The sequence below is a fragment of the Megascapheus bottae genome, chromosome 6 (assembly GCF_031878675.1).
Source record: "Megascapheus bottae isolate mThoBot1 chromosome 6, mThoBot2.hap1, whole genome shotgun sequence".
Classification (NCBI taxonomy): Eukaryota; Metazoa; Chordata; class Mammalia; order Rodentia; family Geomyidae; genus Megascapheus; species Megascapheus bottae.
The window spans coordinates 50,131,489-50,156,256 of NC_143514.1; the positions used below are offsets into that span (position 1 = coordinate 50,131,489).

At 53.4% G+C, this 24,768-nt stretch overlaps 1 protein-coding gene across 3 annotated transcripts; it reads right to left on the reverse strand.

The window, feature by feature from the left end:
- Positions 1–778: 778 nt before the first annotated feature.
- Positions 779–22,753, reverse strand: Podn (podocan). 3 transcript variants are annotated; one of them, XM_090334816.1, is made up of 11 exons: positions 22,519–22,753; positions 15,505–15,783; positions 14,176–14,269; positions 12,508–12,572; positions 11,176–11,285; positions 10,460–10,616; positions 10,115–10,230; positions 8,730–9,387; positions 4,240–4,388; positions 3,274–3,484; positions 779–1,436 (listed from the first exon to the last, which is right to left on the reverse strand). In XM_090334816.1, exons 2-10 carry the CDS (start codon positions 15,766–15,768, stop codon positions 3,301–3,303), a joined length of 1,797 nt encoding a protein of 598 aa, XP_090190942.1. In that variant the 5' UTR covers positions 15,769–15,783; positions 22,519–22,753; the 3' UTR covers positions 779–1,436; positions 3,274–3,300. The 3 variants fall into 3 exon arrangements, with proteins under 3 accessions (XP_090190942.1, XP_090190941.1, XP_090190940.1); XM_090334815.1 differs by having other exon boundaries at positions 15,505–15,808; XM_090334814.1 differs by having other exon boundaries at positions 779–1,500; positions 22,519–22,600.
- Positions 22,754–24,768: the final 2,015 nt, after the last annotated feature.

Here is a 24,768-nt window from a genome sequence, read left to right on the forward strand (position 1 = left end):
TGGTTCAAGTGATAGAGCACTAGCCTTGAGCACAAAGACTCAGGGACAGTGCCCAGGCCCCTTACAAGAGTCTGCCTTGTAAGGTAGGGGTTTGCTCTTTAGTGTAAGAGTAAGAGTGTTCTTAACGGGGGAGGGAAATGGGGACCAAGACATGAGAAAGGATATCAATGTATGTGAAGTAATGCACCTTTTATCTGGCGAATATAATGTAACCCTTCTATTAATTACAATAAAAAATATATGAGAAGAAGAGTGAACTTAACATGCCTCCCGTGGTAGGGAGGTCACTGCTTCCTGGGTATCTCAATCCACAGCAGGACAGCTCTGCCCATCACCCTTTTCCTTACTCAAAGCTGGGTGCCACCTCTACCCCTGCAGAGACCTTGTTCCCAAATCCGCTCTGTCCCAGCTCCCAGGTCTACCTCCTGTCCCTCTCCACCTCTACAGAGAGACACCATGGTAATATCTCTGGGGTGCAGAGGGGACTCTCGCGGTGAGCCCTAAGCAAAGTCAGGTGCAGAGCAAGCTCTCAGGCTCAGTGAGTGTGGCGGTCTCCACCCTACCTGATGATTCCTACCTAGCTGAGGGGCCACACACCTTGCAGGCCTCCTCTTCTGCCACTAAGCCCCCATCTCCCTCACCCTCTGCCTTCCTTGGGGTCACAACAGCTGAACGTGGCCTGGAGTCCTGCTGGTCTCACCATCTGCTGAGGGCCTATATCCTACCCACCTCAAGCAGGTGCCAGCACTTTATGGAAGCACACACAGACACAGCATGCTGCAAGGACAAGGGTCATGCTTTTATATTAGTCTTTTTTTTCTGTAACAAGAAAAATTGACTTTTAACCTTTTTTTTACAAAAATTGTTTTCTTTATAAAACAAAACCAAAGGCACCTGAAACTTCCCTGTAGACAGAATGTCTTTTAGGAACGGCTGGGTCCCTCCTGCCTAGCTCCTCCTGGCTGCAGGGTCTTCACCTCAAGAGCCCAGGAGCACCAAAAAGCCTCCTAATGTCCTGGTGGGTTTGTCCATTGGAAAGCATTGTGGCCAGCCAGAACATGCCATGGAGGGGCTCGTAGCCTGACGACAGGTAGACAGTGTACACGGCAAGTAGAGAGCTGTTCTGCCAAGTTCTGGCTGGGAGCAAGAGCTAATGGTGGCAAAGGCCATGGGTGCCTGTTTGCACATGACTGCTTGTGGATGTCCATGTGACAACGGGGTGAGGGGAGAGCCTGAGTGTGCCAGACCCTTCTGGAGCCTGCATGGCTCAGAGGGCAGGCGTGGCAGCAGTGGTGGCCTGGACTGGAGAAGACTGTTGAGAGGGTGGCTCGGTCTGTGAAATGCAGGGTACCCCATGGGTTTGATGCTGAGCATGCCACAAGTGGGGCTTGCAGAGCACAGGCCTGTGCTGTAGAAGAGTCCAGTGGTCCATCATCCTGCAGAACGTGTAACAAGAGTCAGCCAGCAGAGACGCAAGCACACAGGGCAGCCACCAGCAACCTGGGGGAGGCCACAAAGAGGTAAGGGGGCCCCAATGGGGGTAGTCTGACGAGCAAGGCTCATGTAAATAGGGAGGGGCAGGTGCCCTGAGAGCCTGCAGCCAGAGGGAAGTAACCATGACAACATGAAGGGAGTCTCTGAGTGTACTGACCACTCCCTGAGGCCTTTTCCTGAGGTCCTAGCTAGTTGACCTGACCATGGGCAATGACCTCCAGAAAAGGAAGATTCTCTTCCACCCCAGAACTGACAGCTCCTTCACTGTGAGGCCCATGAGGGCCTCACTGCTGGGCCAGTCACCTCTGTTTTCTGAGGACAATGGCGCAAAGGAGCTCCACTTCCATACCATAGAAAGGAGCGGGGAGGGGAGGGAGAGGGGAAGAAGAGAGAGAAAGAAGGAACCAGCTGCTGGGGCAGTGACTCTGGGCTGCCAGGTAGATGCTTCTCTCTGTGATCAACATGAACCCCTCCCTTGACTCTGTCACCCAACACAGGACGTCCCCATCCATCCACAGTTCTGCAGGATCTCCCTGCCCCAGGCCCTTCTCTCTAACAGTGGCCAGCAGCCTCCTCTATGGCTATACCCAGGCTTCACCGCCTCAAGCACACTCAATCCCATATAGTCAGGACCAGGACAGGACTGCAGTCATTCCTTGTTCTAAAATCCAAGCCATAGGTGGATCCATCTGCCCATTTTCTCTACCCTCCCTGGTCTGCTAAGCTAAGCACCTCTTACTACAAGCAGAAAACATGTTGAAGTGACATCATATCCTGTCACCAAGCCAGTGACCTGCTAGGACTACCCCACCAGAGGGGAGAAGTGCTGGCTTGCTGTCTTCACACCTGCTCTTCTTCTTATGGCACCCCCTCCTGCCACAGCACCACCACCATCAGTGTTCACACCAGCTCCGGCCCTCAAGGGGGCATCAAGTAAAGTGAGTCCTCCCACGCCTTCTGTGGTGTGCCCACTTCTTCCCTGTCTCAACCCCTCTCAGCCAGATTCCTCCCTTGCCTTTCCCATCACTCTGTCCTATCTTGTCCCTACGATGACTGTGTGGATAAACCCAGCACATCCTCACCAGCACCCAGCTCCCTCTGCCTCTCCATAGTACTGACATGGCTGAGCCTCTCTTCCGGAGAAGCCTGTGCATGTGTGGGCCATGTGTGCATACGTGTGTTTTGTGTAAGGGCCTATGTACACATAGGTGTGGGGACACTTGCTTGTAGACACGCGTACATATTCTGTGCATGCATGCTGTGGAATCTACGTGTGTGCTCTGAGTGTGGACATGTGTGGACATGGGGAGGAATGCCCATGAGCACATGTGTGCTGGATGTGAATGTTGTGTAGGTGCCCGTGTTGTGTGTGTGTGTGTGTGTGCCTTCTCTCTATGACTGTGGCTCTGTGGCTCTCCTACCTCCTCTCCTGTCTGTTCTGACTCAGCTGCCCCCCTCACTCACTCTGAGGGGACGCCCCCCGCCCTCCAGCTTGCAGCTTCAGCGCCTGCTTCAAGGCTGGCTAGACATTGTCTTCTCAGCCCAGATCGTGCTCCTGGGCTTGCCGTCCCACGTGTGGCTCCCACCACATACCATATGTGCCCCATAAGTGCTGGCCCCCTCAGCCTCACAGTTATACCCTAGCCTGCAAACCTCCCTTGTGAAATGAAGGAAGGACAGAAGATGCGGGGGGGGGGGGGCAGACAAGAAAATCCTTGGAGGAGTCAGGGATAGTAATGTGTGGTGAGGACAGCGAGTGCCATCCGCATAGATGCCTACCTAGGTGGGATTGGTGTCGCCTCTTCACTATCTCTTTTCTTCTCTTTCCTCTTCTTCTTCCTTTTCCTCATCTTCCTCTTCCTCATCAAAGCAACCAGGGTCCTTTGGAGCTCTAACAAACTCGAAATTGCCTTCAATGTCTAAGACCTGCAGATGCTTCAGCCTCTGGAAGGCACTTTCCACCACGGAGCCCACAGCCAGCTTGTTAAACCTACACAGCCATCACACAGGGGTCAATGCCAGAAACCCACCCATGGGGTCCCCTGCCCCCCACCTCAGAAGGGAATAGGGAGGGCAGGGCAGTGGTGGGAGAGAACACATGGTTCAAGCTGGAGACAGCTTGGGTACAAGAGACAGTGGGAGATAGGGGACAGCTGGGGTATCATCCATGAGGTAAGAGGCAATCTCCCCTTGCACACATTCTGTCCCACTTGTGGAGAGATGGGAGCCACCAACGCAAGGCCTGGCTGGCACCCAGGCAAGGCCGTGGCTGAGCTACCCAGAGACACATTCGGCCTGTGAGAAGGCAGAGGCTGTGGCTCAGTCCACTCCACCCTCTGCAGCAGCTCAACATAAGCACCTGTCATACCACTGTGCCACCAAGCACTGGGCTTTCTGTCCCCCTCCGCTCTGTCTCTTGTCAGCTCTGGGTGGAAGTGCTCATGGCCTCTAGGGGCAGAGTCCCTTGACTCATCCTTAGTCCCCATCCTTAGCCCCAAGAGCCAAAAAGGACCAACATTCCCACATCCCCAGTGTGGGCCAGGGCCAGCCCAGCCAGCTTTGAACTCTGCGGTGCTCTCAAGGCCCGAGTTTTCCCCACTGTGATATGGGTGCTGGACTATCACCACGTGAACCTGGCCAGGGCTGTCCCCTGTCCCCACCCTGGGGGCAGCAGAGGCAAATGGGCCTGAGCAGATATAAGTGGGTGGCCACCAAGAATGCATGCAGTGCCCAGGGCCGGCTTACCTGAGGAAGACCCCCTTGAGGTTGGGTGAGGTGTGGAAGGAATTGGCGGGCACACTGCTGATCTTGTTGTTCTGCAGGTACAGGTACTCAAGAGACTCCGGCAGTCCCTCAGGGATCTCCGTGAGCTGATTCCCACCCATGTCCAGCAGCTGCAGAGGTGACAGGGGCATCAGGGACCCCTGCCTGTCCAATGCACTTAACACATTTATAAAACTCCCCCTAAGCCCTCAGCCTAAATCAAACTCTAATGACAACTCCGCAGAGAAGGGTCTATACCACACAGGAAACGGAAGCTCAGAGATCACAGGAAGACACACTGAGGAGAAAAACACACAGGTGCAAGGCTATGTGCCTCTGATCATAGAAAATAATATTTATCAAAATGAACTCCAGGAAATGGAAACAAAATTATCATTATTTAGTATTATTAATTATTATTTATGTTTTCTTTTCTTTTTGTCTCGTTTATCTGTCCTGAGGGAGTAAGAAGGGCACAGAAACGGAGCGACCAAGGGTGGACAAATTCAACAGTGCTATTTACTAGACACTAGGTTGAAAATGAACTATACAACCTGTGGGTGGGAGCAGGAGGAAAAAACTGGGGGAGAGTAAAGGAAGGGATAACTGTCCAAAAAGAAATGTACTCTCGGGCTGGGAATGTGGCATAGTGATAGAGTGTTTGCCTAGCATGCATGGAGCCTTGGGTTCAGCACCACATAAACAGAAAAAGCCAGAAGTGAAAAAAAGAAAAAGCCAGAAGTGACACTGCAACCTAAGTGGTAAAGTGCTAGTCTTGAGCAAAAGAAGCTTGGGGGAAGGGGGGCGCTGGGATTTTGGCCTAGTGTTTGGCCTAGTGGTAAGAATGCTTGCCTAGCATGCACAAAGAGATCCAGGTCAAATTCCTTTGTGCCACATACATAGAAAAAGCCGGAAGTGGTGCTGTGGCTCAAGTGGTAGAGCACTAGGCCTTGAAAAAGCCCAAGGACAGTGCTCAGGCTCTGAGTTTAAACCCCAGGACTAGCAAAAAGGAAAGAAAGAAAAAGAAAGAAGGAAGGAACTCTACTCTTTAACTGGCTTATGACACTGTAACCCTTCTATTCATTACATTAAGGAAGTTAAAATAAAGAAATGTAAGCCTGGCATGGTGGCTCACACCTATAATCCTAGCCACGTAGGAGGCTGAGATCTGAGGATTGTAGTTCAAAGCCAGTCCGGGCACTAAACTCTGTGATTATCTCCAGTTAACCAGCAGAAAACCTGAAGTGACGCTGTGGCTCCAGGGGTAGGGTGGTAGCCTTGAGCTAAAAACTCAGGGACAGGGCCCAGGCCCACGACCAACAACAACAACAACAAAAAAAGAAATGTGCTCTTTACCTAACTTACATAACTGTAACCCCTCTACACATCACCTTTACAATAATAACAAAAAATAATGATGAAACCTAATGATTCTTCATATCGACATGATACCCAATAAAAAAATTAAAACTTAAATTTAAAAAGGAGAGAAGGGGCCAGGAGTTGGGCTTAGTGGTAGAGTGCTTGCCTAGCATGCACAAAGCCCTGGGGTCAATTCCTCCATATCACATACACCGAAAAAGCTGGAAGTGATGCTGTGGCTCAAGTAATAGAGCACTATCCTTGAGAAAGCTCAAGGAGGGAGGGGGGAGGGGCGCACTGAGAACTTAAGTGAACTGTCCAAGGTGCCTGGCTACAAAGCCTTGTTCTTACTAACATAGGTAGTTTGCCCAACCCCTTCCACCGCTTCACAGGCATTCAGAGCCAGGATGTTTGGGAATCCCAGTCCCTCCTTAGCAATCCTATCACTTCATCGGACTGAGACCTAAGAGCCTTTGACTCTTGACCCCATGGCCCTAGATGGGGGCAGGGACAAGCTGGGTATTATGGCCACATAGGCAGGGTGCCAGGAGTACATGGAGCCACGGATGGGTTTCTCCTATAGTGGCAGGGGCCCTGGGTGTGCCCAGGCTCTGTGCACCCTCACTGCCTCTCACAGTGTCCATGTGTCACCAGATCCATCCACGGGACATCAGGGTGGCAACTCCACTGACTCGAGGGCCCCTCTCTACTCTGACAGAATGAGGTTCAGGGTCAGCAAAATGAGAGCCCCGAATCCTGACAGCTGGCATGAGAATTCGAGGGGAACATAAACTTCCACAATTTAGGGAGTCTCTCTATCCCCTCTGTCCACACAGCTTCCCCATGTGACCCACAGACCTTGACACCCTCTGCACGTCTCAGAACTCTCTCACCACATGGGTTCAGAGAAGGACCCAAAACCTGCCAAGGACAAGCTGGTGAACTGGCTTTGATGAGGGAGGGAGGTGAAGAGGGACCTGGTAAAGCCATGGCCAGGGAAACATTTCAGGGCCAGCTGAGGCAGAGTAGCTGCCTGGATAAAGATCCAGTAAGAACTCCGCCACCACACACCAGAAATCCCTGACTGACTTCTCCAGCTGAGGAAGGTGCCTGGCTTGCCCTTCACTGGTAGAAGGAAAGGGAGCATCCTAGAGAAGGTGACACACTCCTTGGTGGTGCTTAGGTACACAGTCCTGAGGGCAGCGCCCATCTACTTTTCTTATTTCCTATGGTTCCCAGATCTAAACCGTGTCTAGTACATTCTGGGGCTCATCTAGGCTTGTGAAATGAATGAGTGGATGAATGAATGAGCAAATGAGTGAACAAGTGGGTGAATAAATGAGTAGACATTACCAATGACAAAAAGTAGGAAAGATCCTTCCAGCAGAGGGGCCAGCGTGCCAGGATGGAGCATGGGAAGACAGGTGCTTTTCAAGACACCCTTGATCAAATATGGAACGCCAGAATAGTGAATTCCTAGGAAGCTGGGGTTCAAGCAAGTAGTAGGGTGTCCTGGCCTGGGGTATGGGCAGCCAGGGCAGAGAGAAAGGGACAGAGTAGACACATAGTAGCATCCTAGGATCAGGTACAGGTGGGCTGCAAGGGGGTTGTAACACCCATGTTGTCTGGGGTGAATGTCACCATGCTCTGTGGGGACATTAGAAAATACAGGAGTTTCTGGCACCAGTGGCTCAGGCCTGTCGTCCTAGCTGATCACATGGCTGAGATCTGATGACAGAGGTTCAAAGCTATCTGGATGAAAAATCCATTAAAATTCTCGTGCCTAACTAGCCAGAAAAAAGTCAGAAGTAGCCCATGTGGTAGATTGCAGGCCTGGACAGAAAAATCCATATTAACAGTGTGAGGCCCTGGTTTAAGCCCCAGTACTGGAGAATACAGGCACGCACACACAAGCGCGCGCACGCGCACACACACACACAACAGCTATAATACAAGCTCCCAAGGGACCACCCAAAGGGCAGCACAAATGGCTAGATTATGGCGTCTGGCTTTCAGCAAGGAGAAACCTTAGCTAAGCTGCAGAACCAGCAGCCTTGCCTACACCACCGGCTCTGCAAGGGCTGACACCTACTCCCTACATTCCACACAGGCACCCCAGTTCTAACGTCAGAGCTGAAGAGTTCACACCCCACAAGCAGTGCCCCAGAGCCTACCACATCCAGGGTGGCACAGCGGACAGAAAGTCTCACTCTTCATACTAACTTCAGGGGCAAACAACAGATAGCCAGAGCCTAGAAGGGTAAAGTTTATGAAAACAGAAAATTTTAAAAATGGAGATCTAGCTGGGTGTAGTGGCTCACGCCTGTAATTCTAGCTACTCAGGAGGCTGAGATCTGAGGACTGTGGTTCAAATCCAGCCTAGGCACTATCCATGAGATTCTTATTTCCAATTAAATCACTAGAAAACCAGAAGTGGTATTGTGGCTCAAGGGGTAGGGTGATAGCCTTGAGCTGAAGAACGCAGGGATAATGCCCAGGCCCAGAGTTCAAGCCCCATGACCAACCCCCCCCCCAAAAAATGGAGGTCTCCAAGAAGGTGGCATTTGAGCAGAACCCCCAAAAGAGTAGAGTAAACCCAAACGGTGTGTCATGGGTGGGGACAACAATGTAGAGGCCCAGGTTCCTTGTCTGTGAGGACAACAGAGGGGCTGTGAAAGGCCAAGGTCAAGGGCCTGGCCCCATCCTGGGCTCTCTGATGGGTTTTTCCCAGCATCAGAGCATGTAGCTCTACCCCTGCTCATCTTGGACACTGGGACAGACACCCCCACCCCGCCCTGCCCCGCCTCCCCCTCCCCACATACACAGACACCTACCTCAGCTCCTGGCAGAATGGTGAGGTCAGCATGGGCAACTCCTCCCCCTCCTCAGGGCTCAGCTTCTGTACTTGCAGGTGGGTGAGCTGTCCTGGTCTATCTATCCTACCTGCAGCCAGGACCACCCCTACCTGATGCTGCATTAGCTTCTCTTAGTACCCCAGAGGATGCTCCCTCAAGGCTCAGCCCTCACTCAGCCTCCCCGGATGAGTGGTTCACAGCAGACCTAACACTCATAGTCGTCCCCTCTCTATGCAGGGCCCCGCCCTTCAGTACCTGCAGGTGCTGTAGGTCTGCCCAGGTGTCTGGTTTCAAGGCCTGGGTCCGCAGCTGGTTGTTGGTGAGGTAGAGCTCTCGCAGCTGAGTCATGCCTGCCAGTGCCCCTCGTACCAGGGTGGCCACCTCGTTGTTCTTGACTTTCAGCACCTGCACGTTTCGGGGCAGGCAGGGCTGCAGTTTGTTGAGGCGATTACCGGACAAGTCGAGCGAGCGCAGCAGGCGCAGCTTGCGGAACGCGTCACGGTGCATGTGCTGGCTGGTGATGCGGTTGTAGCTGAGGTTGAGCTCCTCCAGGAAGTAGGTGGTGGCAAAGTCGTCACGGCCGATGCCGGTGATCTGGTTGTGCAGGATCATGAGCGTGCGCACTCGGCGAGGCAGGCCGAGGGGCACACGTTCCAGCAAGTTGTTGTACAGGTGCACCGTGTGCAGCTTCTTGAGGCCCTGGAAAGCCAGCGGGTGGATGCCATCGGCCTGCAGCTGGTTGTTGTGCAGCAGGAGGTACTCCAGGTTGCGGATGGGGGTCAGCACGTTGGCGTCCACACTCTGGATGGCATTCTTCTCCAGATGCAACAGGACCAGGTTTCGAGGAAGCCCAGCTGGGACCCGAGTCAAGTTGTTGCTTGACAGGTCCAGGTACTCCAGGCTGGACAGCTTCCTGGGGAGGGGCAGGGGAGGGGCAGAACGGGGATGCTCAGCCAGAGTCCACATCACATTTCTCCCACCATTCTGCCCAAGCAGCTGGGGGTGGAGGGGGTAGTCTACTCAGAGTATACCTTTAGGATGAAAGGTGACTGGGAAATATAAGAGTCTCTTTGCATCTTGGATTAGCCTTTTGTGGCTTTCCTGGGCCCGGCAAAATGAAAATATAGTTGCCTTCAACAGGAATGCTTGAGTTCATGCTTTGCGTCACAGAGCCAATCTCCCTCAGTACTTCCTTGACTTCCTGCCATCTTGTCAGCCCTTGCCTAGCTATATACATTATTGTTCCTAGGGATACAAATGTCAAAGAGCCAGGGGCCAATGGCACACACCTGTAATCCTGCTGATCAGGAGGCTGAGAGCTAAGGATCACAGTTCAAAGTCTGTGTGGCTTTTATCTCAATTAACCACACACCAAAAAGAACTGAAAGTGGTAATGCACTAGCCTTGAGCCCAAAAGCTTAGAGACAGCACCTAGGCCCCGAATTTAAGCCCTAGGACTGACACACACATGCGCACACACACAAAAGTCAACAAAGGAACAAGACTCAAAGATACTTCTTCAGGAGAAGCAGCCAGGAGTGAGTGAGGAATGCATAGCAGGGTCTGGCTGGGAGTAGGCTGTGGGAGGAGCTTGCCAGGCACCATGGTGATGCTGAGAATGTGTTGTAATGCAGACCCACCAGAAAGTCTCATTGTCCAGGCCCTGGTCAGTCAGGTAGTTATTCTGCAGGTACAGCTCACGTAGGTTGCTCAGTTCACTGAAGGCTCCAGATGGTATCTTCTCCAGCTTGTTGTTCTGGGGGTGGAAAGGTGAGGAGGAGAGGGTGAGGAAGAGGGGAAGGCCAAGAGCAGGACCTCAGGGTGATTTTGTAGAGAAGGTCGGAGGAGCCACTAAGATGGGACTCAGACCTACAGCGCCTGGGTGTGTGCTGACAGCCCCACCCCTGACCCACACGGAAGGGTACGTCCTTAGCTTCCCCTACTGTGGGCTCAGGCCCTCCCCATGCCATGCCTCTGCCCCCTACCTTGAGGTGCAGCTTGTACAGGGCAGGAGGCAGGTGCTTGGGCACATGGCGCAGGAAGTTGCTGGACAGGATAAGGATCTCCACGTTACTGGAGCCATTGAACATGTTCTCGGGCAGCCCGGCATCGGCTAGCTTGTTGTTGTGCAGGTACACAGACCTGGGGAGGGGGTTAAGGTATGGTGTTACCCCACCTGGACTCTCCACGACTCTTGGTCCAGCTTCCTAGGGAGCCCTAAAATCTTTGCTCAGGTTGGAACTGAGGCCAGGCACTCTCTTCCCATCTGAAGCTAAGAATGCCGAGCTAAAGAACTTCAGATGCTGTCTACACTACACCGCCGAGAACGTGGACATCCGGACATGAACACTGGAAGCTGATGGCAGGACTTACATTTCCTGACCCCATTCTCCTCCATACCACACCCAAAGTTGGCAGGGCTCCGTCCTTATCAGCTCCGCGCAACTGCGGTTCTGTCTAGGAAGGTACGTCCTCCACCCAGGCTTCTCAGCTCCACACACAATTCTCTGTCCTTGACTCCTAGACTGGGCCCTCCTCGTCCTTCAGGTCTCAAGCTTTCCAGAGCCTTAGCCCCTGAATGTTCCTCCACCAAATGCCCCCACCCCTATGACCTGTTACCAACTGCCTAAGCAAGCCCTTCTCCACCCTAACCTTTTCCCTTCCTCCAGCTGAGCCAAGGACCCTCCCTCTGACCTCTGACCTCAAATTAGGCTTCTGGCCAAAGGTGAGCCCATAGATCTTGGTGAGAGAGTTGGCAGCAAAGTCCACACTGATCAGGGTGTTGGGCAGGAATCTCGGTGCCAGTGTCAGCTGAAAAGGGAAGAGTCAGGTAGAAAAAGGGAAAGAGGCCAGCTCCGGGCCCTGTTGCCAGCTGCTCTTTCTTGTAGGCCCCTTCACTTGTCTCCTCCCTGCAACCAGGTCCATCTTCTACTGTGGAAATCTAACCCACTCCATGAGTAAGTAAAACACAAAACCTCTCTGGCTTCCTCAAGTCTTGAACCTGGCAGTCAAGACCTAGGCCTGTTCCTACCTTCCAGTTCTGGGCTTAGCCTAAATGGATAGAGAGAATTTTTTTTTTCTCCAGCAGATGCTCTACCACTTTAGCAATACCTCCAGCCTTAGCTAATTGGAGATGGAGTCTAGAAGATTTTTCTGCCCAGGCTGGCTCCATCCTCTATATCTCAGCTTTCTGAGTAGCTAGGATTCAGCCACTGGGATAGTCAGTAAGGCATGATTTTAAAGTCATTTTAAGGTCCCTGAGGAAAAGAGAAGGCAGGCACAGGAGGCTGAGAGGTAAGCCCCGGCCCATGAGGGAACTTGGCAAAGAGGGAAAAATTCAGGATCTAGGAGGTATCCCATTAGACGCCTAGGGGAGGTGTGAGAGGCAGGTGGACCTTTAAGTCTCAAGCCTGAGGAATGAGAAGGACTAAGATCATCAGACATAGTCACCTGGGAGGGAATGGGGCATCTTGGGAAAGTCTAGAATAAAAAGGGGCTGGGCTAGAGCTCTGGGGCACACCGAATATTTTGAGTTTGTGTGCCTTTGTGCTTCATTCACACTGTCTCTTTATTAATTCTTATTGTTGTTCTTGTTATTATTGAGATAAGATCTCCTTTTATTGCCCAGGTTGGTCTTGAACTCCTATGCACAAGTGATTCTTCAGCTTCAGTCTTTTGAGTGCTAACACTGCAGGAGAAAACCACGACATCTGGCTGCTTGCTGTCTCTTCCACTGCAGTATTCTTCTGACTACCCTGCACCTTGCTCAGATGCCATCTCCCCCAAGACACACTCCAGTGTCTACTCAGCCAATGCAGTTCTCCCTCCCCAGAACCTGAGGCCTTGCCTTCTGTTTTCATTATCTAACACACTCTGTTGTCCTGCTGCCACAGCCCCAGCTCCAAGGGTTACATCTGAGCAGCAACAGGGACCCAGCAGCCAGCTGAGAGGAGGCCCTGGGAAGGGTTCACAGAACTCAGGAAATGACTAGGGCAGGAGGGCAGGGTAGTACCACCCCCTCGGAGCCCCTCACCTTGTTATTGGCCAGGTACAGGTAATTGAGGTTGTTCAGATGTTCAAATGCCTCCTCCGGGAGCCCTTCAAAGGACAGGTCAGAGCCCAGATGAAGGAGATGCTATAGGACAGCACATGAGCCATGCCAACCCCACACCTTCCCTACTTGCTGGGACAGAGACAGAAGGGAAGCTGGGATCCCTTTCTGAGAAGTTCTTGCAGGCCTGCCCAGCCCTTCTTTCTCCTTACCCACGTGGTCCAAGCACAGAAGGAAGACATTAAGTATCACTGAGAGACTGAGTGACCCGGCCTGACCCTTTGAGCTGGAAGGAGTGTTTCCCTGGGGGTGGCCACAGGGGTCAGGCCCCTGTTCATTCTCAGTACCACCCACAGGTGGGTGGGCAGAGGGTCTGGGCAAGGTAGGGGCTCTCCACCAACTAGACCTCCCTGGTCTCCTCTTACAGATGGCATGTTGCTGGAAACTGAGCCTCTCTCCAGCCCTGAGGCCGGCCTCTTGACACTGTCCTGAGCTCCAGACCCCTAGATGCTGGGCCTCACCCAAGTTCTAATGAAGGAACAGTTATCTAAACTGTGGAGTGGCCTTTATGGAATATCCTGCTGTGTGGTATGAAATGACAGCCAATGAAAGCTTTAGCAACATGAGAAATGCTGCTGAGGGAATTCAAGTAAAACAAAGCCAGTTATCTTCTCCACAGAAGAATTCAGCTATGAACAACGTAAACACGGTGAGGGTTCACAGAGTGGCTCACATGGTAGAGTGCCTGCTTAGCAAGCACAAGGCCCTGAGTTCAAACCCAAGTACCAAAAGAAAAAGAGAGAAAAGCTAGTGCTGCTGGTTCATACCTATAATCCTAGCTACTCAAGAGACTGAAATCTGAGGATCACTGTTCAAAGCCAATCCGAGCAGAAAAGTCCATGAGACTCTTATCTCCAATTAACCAGCAAGAACAAGCAGGAAGTAGTATGGCTCAAGCAGTACAGTGCCAGCCTTGAACAAAAGAACTAAGCAAGAATGCTAGGCCCTAACTTCAAGCCCCAGTAGTAGCACAATAATAATTTAAAAAATGTAAACCTACAAAGAAATATCTCAATCAGTTGTATGAAAGGTTATACAACTGTGTCAGCTTCCTAAATCTCATCAAATTGTATCTTAAAATTGAGTATATTTTATGATATATAAATTATATCACAATAAAGCTACCTTTTTAAAAATGAAAGAATATACACCAAAATGCAAACAGTACCTAATCAAAATGGCAGACTTATAAGGTTTTATTCCCCCTTGGTTATATTCCCAAGATTTTCTATCTTCACCATAATCAGGGGAGCGGGGGACACCTTAAATTCTGAGGGCCTTGGCCCTTTGATTCTATGGGCCCCTGTGAATTGAAGAGTGTGACATGGTCCCAGGAAGTCTGGCTACACTGAAGTCCTGCCATGCCAGCTTCCAGGCTCAGAAATGCTTAAGGCTGGTCTTGTTCAACATCAGGGAAGCCCTTGCACCACCAAAGCCAGTCCTCATGCAACCCCACAGCCAGGCCAGCCCAGGCCTGTTCATTCCCACATGCCAGAATCTGCCGAACCAAGCTCTCCTCGTGGGCACTCAGCAGCATGCAGGCCCAAGTCCCCAGGCAGAATCCTGTGGCTCTGGGGACTGACTCCTCACCTTGGGAAGTCAGACGGTTATTCTGGAGGTTCAGAGTCTCCAGTTGCTGCAGCCGAGTCAGCTCCTCGGGGTAGATCTTCTCCAGCTGGTTGTTCTGTGGGGAAGATGAGGGGTAGGAGCAGCTTGAGCCAGGGTGCCCAAGGATCCTGTGCCTACCCTGGGCCCCAGTCCTAGGGACCATCTCTCTCTTGAGCACCTGTTTTAGATTTTTCCTTTGTGACAGACAGATGCGGAGTGTCAGGTCACATGAACACAGAGGTTCAGCAGGGACCACAAATGAGCCATTTCCAGCTTGATGGACCATCTGCCCTCTAAACCTGTCCCCTGGGTATCCCTGCTTGATGAAGGGTGTTTGCAGTTGATCCCTAAACAGACATCACTGTGCTTCCCTTCTGTGGCCCTGTGAGTCGCTCCTATTAGAATTGTTGAAAACCTAGAATCTTTACCCACCTCTTACAGACAGCCTTCCCGTTTGGGTTAGAGAGGATTGGGAGTCTACAACAGGCCCCATATCACAACCCTTCTATTCCTAGCTGGCTTCGCTACCTAGGCCTCGGCTTGTCTAGACAGTGGGCACCTGCGGGGTATCTAGTACCCTCCCCCCTTTGTACCTAGCATCTACACAGACCCAGAGGCTCCAAACAAGTACCTAAGAGGTAGTCTGGATGAAAGAGACAGCAAATAAACTACAATAAAAGCTGTCAACTTTTCTTCTTAGTCTTCTTGGCCCAAATCCCCATAGCTGCCAGCCTAGCCCTACCCACCAGCGTTCTGTGGCCATGGGTCACTTTCCGTCATTGGACCTAATCTTCTCTGGAATGGAGTGACAGCCTCTCGCGCCTCCCCCCACCCCCCACCACTTCCCCCACCCTCTCTTTCTCTCCCCACCCCTCTCTCTCTCTTTCTCTCCCCCTCCCCCCAGGACCATCCTGAATGAACCACAGTGCACACAGGCAGGATGACCCTGCCCACTCCCTGAGGCTCCAGTGTGGCCTGTGCCTCAAGTTGGGTCACTTGGCTTTGGTCTTCCTGACCCTGGATAGCGTCTGCAGTGCCCTGTCCGAGAGCAGGTCAGCACTGTGTGTCACTGTAACAGCGTCTGCCACTATATACTGGTCTGTACCTCAGACTCGTTGCAGTAAACCAGCTGGAGGCGACAATGTCCAATGCAGGACATCATGTGGGTGAGAACAGGACTCCATTAGTCTGACCTGCCAGAATCTAGGGCTTGGAGCATATATGTTAGCAGTACTCTATGTGTATGTGTGTGTGTGTGTTCTAAGACAAGGTGACATAGGTGGGGAATTGCTGGTGCCATTTGAGTCTCACCTGCAGGGACAGACGGTAGGTCTGCTCAGGTAGATCCCCTGGGAACTCACGCAGGTCGATGCCACCACAGTCCACAACCCCCTCCTGAGAGCAGGAACAGTCTCGGGGACAGTCAATGGTGCCCGAGGTAGGCCTTGGCTCCTCAGAGCTCAGGATCAGCACAGGCTCCTCCTCCATAAACTCATCCTCCTCCGTATTCAGGCCCAGGATCAGCCGAGGCGTCAAGAGCAGCAGCAGCAGCAGCAGCGCCCTGCTCTGCATCATGGTGTCTGCTGGTGTCTTCGGGAAGAGCAGGTCAGGGTCACTGTGTCACGTGGTAACTGACTGTACACTGGGCGCATGGCTAGATCCCTGGAAACTCATGAGGAGGCCTCCTGGGCACAGGTGTCTTCCCAGTGCCACCTCTACCTTCCCACCCAACTGCACCCATTAGGGCTGCCCTTCTAAGGGGAAGGGTGCACAAAGCTCAGGCAACGAAAACGTGCACAACCCTCACAAGGCTGGGGGTCCTCAGGAATCTGTGCCTTCGTTTTCACGGAAGGAAAGCTGAGGCAGGGCCTGGACGTTGCTGAGATCCGGCCACCTTGGCCTCCCCCGCACCAGCAGGTGTGTGCAGTCCTTGAGTTTCCCTTCTAGGATCTGGGCTCGTGGCTCTGCCTCTCCTCAAGTTGCCCTCTCCCAGCCAGCCCAGTGACAGCAGGCTGTTTAGTGGTGTTTCCTCCAGGCCTTTGCATATGATGTTCCTTCTGCCCCAAATGCCCCTCCACTCTCTCATGCAACAGCATTGTTAAGAGGCCTATGAGCACTCAAAAGTATTTTCCACACAGGACTGTGGACAGCTCTGTGAGCCCCGGCACAGGCCATGTTCACAGCCTGACACAGAGGTACTGTGGCTGCCATGGCCTCTGACCCCCCAAATCCCATTCCTGAGGCCAATATGACCCCCCCACCCTCACAGGGCCTGCTGTACTCACATGACCACTGCCAGGGCAGGACACCACTTCCCTGCATGGTCCCCAGAGTCCTGCAGACCTGGGCTTGGCTCGGGGCTGCCTCCCTGAGCTCAGTGTGGGACGCACTTGGACAATGTGTCTGGGATGTGAGGACCTGGGATACGTGGTAGTCAGGAGCCTAACCCCAACTCCACCATTCAGTGGCTCTCACCTTCCTTATCGGAACCAGGCAAGGACAGTCTAACTCATGCTCCTGTTAGGTACAGGAGCCACCACTGCCACTGTAGTGACTATGCCCAGTCACGTGCTCTATTGAGTGGACAGGTCTGGGTGTCCACTCCCGAGCACAGCAGCCAAGAGCACATGCCCCTGGCCAACCTTCTCTCCCCAGCTACATCAGGAACCAAACACAAAGCAGCTGGAAAGCTCTGAACAGATGCTGGACCTGAGCACGTGGATGACTTTAAAACAGTCTAACCTCAATCTCCCATCTGTCCTCAGAGACAACCCTAGAGCTGTCCTCCCAGGGAGATCGTGAGTAGTCAGTGTGATATGCACACAGCACAGTAAGTGCTCCGTAAATGCCAGCTCTGTCAACCACTGCCCATCTGCTCCATAGCCTGGCCACTTCCTGACCACCCTTTCCCGTACTCCAGCATTTTCTGCTTCTCCCTCTCCCTGCTTGGCTTCCCTGGCCCCACACACTCCCGGAAATCACTGTAGCCCTGCAAGCTGCTTGTGACTCCCCCACCCTGTGGCTGCTGCCCTGTTTCACACCACTTTGCTCCCTCAGTTCAGCCAGTTCTCCAAGGTGAGGTCCCATCTGTACTCAGACCTGTGCTGGGTACTGGATACACAGGTGAGGGACAAGGACACAGCCAGGCCTCTGTAACCCTTCAGATCCACATGGCTGCCACAGACGCCTTCCCTGCACCCCCACCCCCACCCCACCAGCCTCCTGGCCTGGTAGAGAATCAAGTGCAGCACTCACCACTATTAGGATCCAGAGATCAGGGGAACAGCATTGAGTGACACTATGACAGAGTGGCCCTCTGCTCCCTGCCTCACTCATACAGCTCAGCCTCCTCACCAAATGCCTTCTACACATCATGTTCCCCTAGAACCTTAGAGCCTCGCCCCTGGCTGATTCCTGGAGTCCTGGAGTTGCCAAATTAGACCACAGCATGCTTCCCATCCTTGCCTGTCTGACAAGATTGGGGTTCTGGGAGGAAGTGTGGGCCTAGGCCCTCGATTCACTCAGGACAGGAGGCTAGGCTGAGGGGAAAGGTCCAGGAGAAGGAGCTCTGGTCCTTATACATCCTGTGCACTTAAACTTCCTCCCTCACCTTCTACTGGTGTCTGTCAAAATCTGTAGGCTGCCAGGTACCGGTGGCTCACACCTATTACCCAAGCTACTCAGGAGGCTGAGATCTAAGGATCATGGTTTGAAGCTAGCCTGGGTAGGAAAGTCTATGAGACTCTTACCTCTAATTAACTACCAAAAAGCTAGAAGCAGAGCTGGCCCAGTGAATACACATACACACACACACACATACACACACGCACACTACCACTCCCACCGCCACCACCAACAACAACAATTTAAAACAAAAATCTCTGTAAGCTGTATCTGCATAAATATTTAACTTTTATTCACATTCTGAACCACAGTAAAAATGTTTTGGGGGATAGAGGCTTTGGAGATGGAGGACTTCAAATTCAGATTCAAGCTGAACCTTCAGCACCATCCCCTGCTGCTCCTGTCTGAGCCAAGAACACTAGCTGCTGAGCACCCGAGAAAGCCTCAGCCAGGCTCCGGTTTCACAGGGCTTATGGCACACCTGTGGCTATGAGGCATTCGAGGTGTGCTTAATCCAAACTTAGATGTGCCATGAGCATTCACTGTAATGTCCACCAATTTAAAGACACACTACCAAAAAATGTCAACTACCTCCTTAATACTAATTATAATAATACAATTTCTCATTTATCTTTATATTGATTACATGGTACTACTTCAGACAAACTGGGCTAAACAAAATTAAATTTACCCATTTTATTTTGCTTTTTAGATGTGCGATCTAGAACATTTTACATCATGTTTGTGTTCACCTGCTATCACTATCAGCCAGTGTTGGCCTAGAGCATTATATGTAAACTGAGTCTCATAATCCCAGTGTCATCAGAGATTTCATGACTGAATCTTGGAATCCATTAGGGGTCCAGGGGAGCCTAATCTTGCCACAAATGGCTTCCCAGAGGAAGGGAAGCCTGGTCTAGATTTGGAGGGATGTGTATCTGGCAAAAGAAGAGGGGGGCCAGGAGTTTGGCCTAGTAGAGTGCTTGTCTAGCATGCACAAAGACCCGGGTTCGATTCCTCGGTACCACATACATAGAAATATATGAAAATGGTGCTATGGTTCAAGTGGTAGAGCTCTAGCCTTGAGAAAGTCCAAGGACAGTGCTCAGGCCTTGAGTTCAAGCCCCAGGACTAGGGAAGAAAGAGGAGGAGGAGGAGGAGGGGAGGAGAAGGAGGAGGAGGAGGAGGAGGAGGAGGAGGAGCAGCTCAGGAGGAGGAGGAGGGGAAGGAGGAAGGGGGGGAAGAAGGAAGGAAGGGAAGGGGAGAGGAGGGGGAGGGGGAAGGGGGAAGAGAAGGTGGTGGTGATAGCAGAGACCTAGGCAGAAAGAGTCCAGGTTGTGCTGTGAATATAAAGTCAATAGATTGTTTCAGGAGAGGCAGACTGGTTGAGCAGTGACCACAGCCACAAGTCCTGCACAGATTAGGCTAGAAAGAGTGAGCCTCATCTCTGGGAGATGAGAAGTGTAGAAGAGGACTGTGATAGGCAGGCTGGCATGACAGCCATCTGTGAGGCTGTGCAAGAGCTCAGATGAAGAATAATGACTCTGTTCTAGGCAATGGGAAGTGCTGGCTGCAGCAATGGAGAAGAGGGGCTGAATCCCGGGAGGTAAGACAGGAGCGATGGCCCCAGCAGTTCTCTGTGTCCCTCTGAAGACCATGAACCAGGACAGCTCCAGCTCTACCACCTGACCTACTGTGGCCTTGGCCACTTCACCAAGCCCTCTGACCCTCACTTCCCCTGCTTGAGCTTTAAAAAATGCTATGCCAGCTTAGCACTGGTGGCTCACGCCTGTAATCCTAGCTACTCAAGAGGCTGAGGTCTGAGGACCAAAGTTCTGAGCCAACCTGGACAGGAAAGTCTGTAAGACATATCTCCAGTTAACAAAAAATAAAGCTAGAAATAGAGGTGTGTCTCAAGTGGTAAAGTACCAGTCTTGAGCAAGAAAAGCTAAGTGAGCATGAGAGGTCCTGAGTTCAAGCCCCAGGACCAGCACAAACACACAAAAAACACTGATGAGGGGGTGGAAGAATACTGAGCATGAAAAGTACTCTAGGCCCTCCATGTGCCTGGCCACATGGGAAGTGTGGGAAGGGACGGACTCATGACTTTCACAAGCTTCAGTTCTACAGGGAGCGGAACACAGCAACCCCTTGAGACAGAGGGAAGGTTAGACCGTCAGTAGGCTCTTCCCTGGTGGGAGCTTCAGAAAAAGGAGGACAGCTGTGTGAGCAGGAGAGTCACTTGCCTCCTCTGAGCCTGTTCCTGGTTAAGGAAGTCGAGAGAGAAGCTACTTGTAGGATTACATGAAAAACCAGGCCCAGCCTGGTGTTGGAAGTAAGTAGGTGTGATAGGGTGATATACCTGGGGAGACTGTGACTGAAGAGTGTGACTGTGAAACGTTACTGGGACCTGCTGAACATCTCCCTCCCCCAAAACCTCAAGGGCTAGAGTGTGTTTGTGGAAGGATGAAGGAATGGCAGGGGAGACTCAAGTCAGGGAATAGACCCTCATCCATCAGCATCATTTTCTTCCTCCACTCCAGTTCAGTGAAAACTCACTAAGCACGTGCCCTGTGCCAGGCCACAGAAAGCTATAGCTAGTTGATGCCAATGGAAAGAAATTCCAGGACTCTGAGGCTCGTCTCCCAAGTCTTCAAGCACAGGGGGACTCTCACTGCTGCTCACCCTGGAAATCTCAAACGTCTTTGTTTTGGGGGGGGCTTTCCCCTTCACTCAGAGGAGTTAGAGGGCTTCTCTTGGGGCTCCTGCAGCACCCTGCCTTGTTTTATCCTTCACATCTCAGCTAAGCCTTCCTGACTCCCCAGACATGGAGTGGGTGTGAGGAAATGTTTTCTGAATGAATTTGTGAAAAAAATTCAAAAACGTCTGCAATAACCAGACACCAGTGGCTCACACTTGTAATCTTACTCAGGAGTCTGAGATCTGTGGATCACAGTTCAAAGCCAGCCTAGGCAGACAAATCCATGAGACTCTGATATTCAAAAAAAACACCAGAAAACTGAAAGTGGTATTATGGCTCAAAGTGGTAGAGCTGTAGCCTTGAGTGAAAAAGCTTAGGGAGAGCACCCATGCCCCAAGTTCAAGGCCCAGGGACCAATAAAAACAACAAAAAAGAGATCTGCAATATGATCTAGTGGCCAGCAGTGTGTGTGTGTGTGTGTGTGTGTGTGTGTGTGTGTGTGTGTGTCATGAGGCTTGAACTCAGGACCTACAAGTTACCTGCCTGGAATTTCGTGCTCAAGGGTAGTGCTATACCACTTGAGCCACACAGCTCTACTTTATGTTTTTTGCTGGTTAATTGGAGATAAGGGTCTCCTAGACTTTGCTGTCTGGGTTGGCTTCAAACCGAGGTCATCCAACCCCTGCCCCACCAGTTTGGATTGCAGGTGTGAGCTAGGGTGTCCAGTGATGGTCAGCACATCCACGTATGACTTAACCAGCAGCAACCCCGTTCCAAGAACCTGACGGAATGAACAAACTGCGCTCTCACATAACTTACAGAAACAGTCGCCTGAATCTGGCACTTCTTGACTTGAATGTCAGGCTAGACACTTTGGTTCCTAAATGTGTACATTGGCGGGTAGAACCCCCAGACTAGTCATTGGATTTTCCCAGGCCAGCCCTCAGGCTCCCCCTTTCCCAGCCTGCCCAAGGTGGAGAGGCAGCAGCTTAAACTGCCCATCCTTCTAGGCTGAGCCTACAGACCACCAGCGCAGCAGACACCTGGCCGGGGCCATGCCTGCTTCTCCCCAGCAGCTAGGGCTGCAGCTGCCTCCCCACCCAGGCCCCTCCCAGTCTCCCTGTGGGTCTCCTCTGCTTCTACCTGGCCACGTGTCAGTCCACAATCCCACCCCAGCCCAAGGCCAGGCTGGTAGTTCCACACACTGTGAGTGCAGGGCTTCCACTACTTTAGCAGAAGGCCAGCTTTCCTTCTCTCGCTCTTGCCTCCCCACCCTCCTCTCGGTCCGGGGGGCCAGTCTTCCTTCTCTGCTCTTGTCTCCCCACTCTCCCCTCGGTCCAGCTGCCGCAGCTGCAAGCAGCTGCCTAGACAGACAGCCACCAGCTGATATGGCTCAGAGAAGGGCGCAGCAGGAGGCAGGGGAAGCCAGGCCCCACAGCTGGTTTGGGCCACAGGTGCCAGGGGCGTGCCCCACCTGTCCATGCGCCCCAGGGAGCAGGTCTCTGTCCCCTCTCTGGACCTCAGTTTCCCTATCTATAAAAAGGTCAAAGGCTGAGCTCCCCGGGGCCTCTAACGGATCAGTGTGGAAGACGCCGGGGTCCTGCGGGCCCTGGCTCGGTTACCGGGGTCTAGGCCCCACCCCAGTTCCACCTGCCCCCACATTCCCCGCCGCCCGCCCGCCGCCGTCCTCCCCCCTCCCTCCCGCCTCCCTCCCCATCCGCCCGCAGATTCTTTCCAGATGTGTGCGGCGGGAGGGGCCCGGGGCTGGGACCAGCCTCGGCCCGAGGAGAAAACACTCCTGCCGGGTCCCGATCCCAGCTCGCGGGGGGCAGAGATCTGCGACTGCGCCCTCGGAGCGGGGTGGCACGCCAGGGGCGAGGCGGGGCGGCCCCGCCCGGGACCGCGGCAGGGGCGGCCGGAGCGGCGGCCGGGCGAGGCTGCGTCCGCTGCCCTGGCGCAGCGCCCGGCCCCTGGGCCCACCCGCCGCCCGCGCCCCGTACCTGCTCCGGCGCTTCTCCGACGGAACGCGCTCCCGGGGCTCGGCTGCGCTCGGCGGCCGCGAGCGCCCATTCAAGTGGAGCCGCGCACTCGGCGGCGCAGGTTTTATTGCGGGGGTTCCGTCCTCCCCGCCTCCTCCCCGCCCCCGCGCCCCGCCAGCCCCGGCTGCGCGCCCCGGGACGCGGGCGCGGGGTCCCCCCGGGCGCGGGGAGGGCAGCTCGGGCGCCCTCCGGGGCTGCGCCGGGCCGGCAGGGGAGGGGGCCTGGCCGCTCGCGCCGGCCCCACTCCGCCCCGCGGGCCCGCCGCACCACGCCCCCCGCGAGGCCGCGGAGGCGGGCTGTCGAGCCCGCACGCCCCGCTCCGGGCAGCCTCCGCCCAGCCTGCCGACCCTCCGGACGCCCCGCTCCGGGCAGCCTCCGCCCAGCCTGCCGACCCTCTGGACGCCCCGTTCCGGGCAGCCTCCGCCCAGCCTGCCGACCCTCCGCACGCCGCCTCACCGGAGAGGAGCGCCGGGAGGCGGCTGGGGGCACCCGGCGGCGCCGCGGAGCTCAGCTTTGGCGTCATGCTGGAGGGGTTTGCAGCCGCCCCAGAGGCACCAGTACCTTCCCTGGCCTTCTCCGACCCTGGGGTCCCCCCGGCCTGGGCTGACAAGGCCTCCGGCCAAGACCCTGCTGGACCCCTTCCCGGAAAAGTTTCCGGCCCCTCCTGCACCCGCTCTGCTGGCTCTGAGCCCACAACCTGGAGAGCCTGTGATGGCCAGGGAATCGGGGCGCACGCAGACCTCAGTCTTAGGAAGCACAGTAAAAACACTTTCCAGGTCAAGGAGCGTCAACCACCAGCAGCGCGGGCAGCAGGGCTGGGCGCCCCGGGCTTGGCTGCTGGAAGGCAGTGGGGCTGGGTTTGGGCGGTAAGTGGCACTTGGAAGGAGTAACAAGCTCTCCTTGGTAAGCACCCGGGCGCCCCCGCCCCCCAGGCAGGGCACTCACAGTGGCCTCTCCTGGCTCCCGGAGAAGGAAGACTTAATAGATCAAACGTGGAAACACAAGCTGCTCAGAGTTCATTCTGCTGTTTGCAGGTAAGCTCATGCACGCGTGGCTCTCCTGAACGGGAAGCCGACCTTGTCCCCAGACAGGGACCGAGTAGAACAGCCATTCACCGGAGCTGGGGTTCTGAGCCCCATCCTGCCCTGGGCCACAGCCCTGACTGTGATGGAAACAGGCAGGGAACAGGAGCATACATGTGTAGAGTCTGAACTTGAACCCACAGCTGCCTGTTTCCATTACACCAGTAACTCAAGAACTTCACAAGACTGAGAAAGGGAAATATTTTGCCTTCTTTGGCCTCAAATTCCAGTCCTCTTGAGTTCAAACTGGAGAGTTGGTATGATTCATGGGATGGGACAAGGGCCAGCACAGAGGCATCTCGTGTCTTTTCCTGAACACTGAGCCTGGCGTCAAGTGGAACTGACTGAATTGGATTCACTGAGCTTGAATAAACACAAACCACAATCATCTAGGATGAGAGAACCAGCACACACCCTGTGCCCACGAAGTGCCAGGCACTATTCAAGATCCTTCTGTAGCTTATCAGCCCAACTCAATGGAGGTATTGCCAACACTAATACCTGCAAGGGTTTGTGTGCTTTAGGGGCCACTCACTTCCCTTAGCACCCATCCGACTCCCACTGCAATAGGCTTTGCCAAACTGTTCCCATGCCTGCTTTGTGCCTGTGTGGTGGGGTTCAGTCAGAAAAAAGAAGCAGGCAGGTATGTAGTTGAGAGGTCTCGGGATATCATAAGGACCCTGGGTCCTAGCCAGCCAGCAGGAACCTCAGGACACACCATATGGCCTTTCTAGCTTTCAGGAAAGAGTTGTAAGAACAGCACGCAAGTATTCCTCTGAGTCAGAAGAAATGCACACTAATGAGCCCCTCACAGGCAAGGGCTCCAGGGAAGTGTGCTATGTAACTAACTCCCAGGTCTGAAACTAGATATGTAGACACCTGTGGTGGACAGGACCCACTTAAGCTGTTCCCCCAGTGACTAATCATTAGAAAGATTGGGAAATTTCCTCCCCAACTTTCCACAAAGACCCTGGGACAAAGGATTGCCAAGCATCTCTCAGCACCCCTCTCTCCCATGTGAGCTTTTGCCTTGTTTTCCTTTCTAAGTGAACACACTTCCAATTCCTCACTATCCCCGCCTCTTGCCATCCACTCTTTGAATTCAGACTGGACCTCCAGTGCTGTGAGG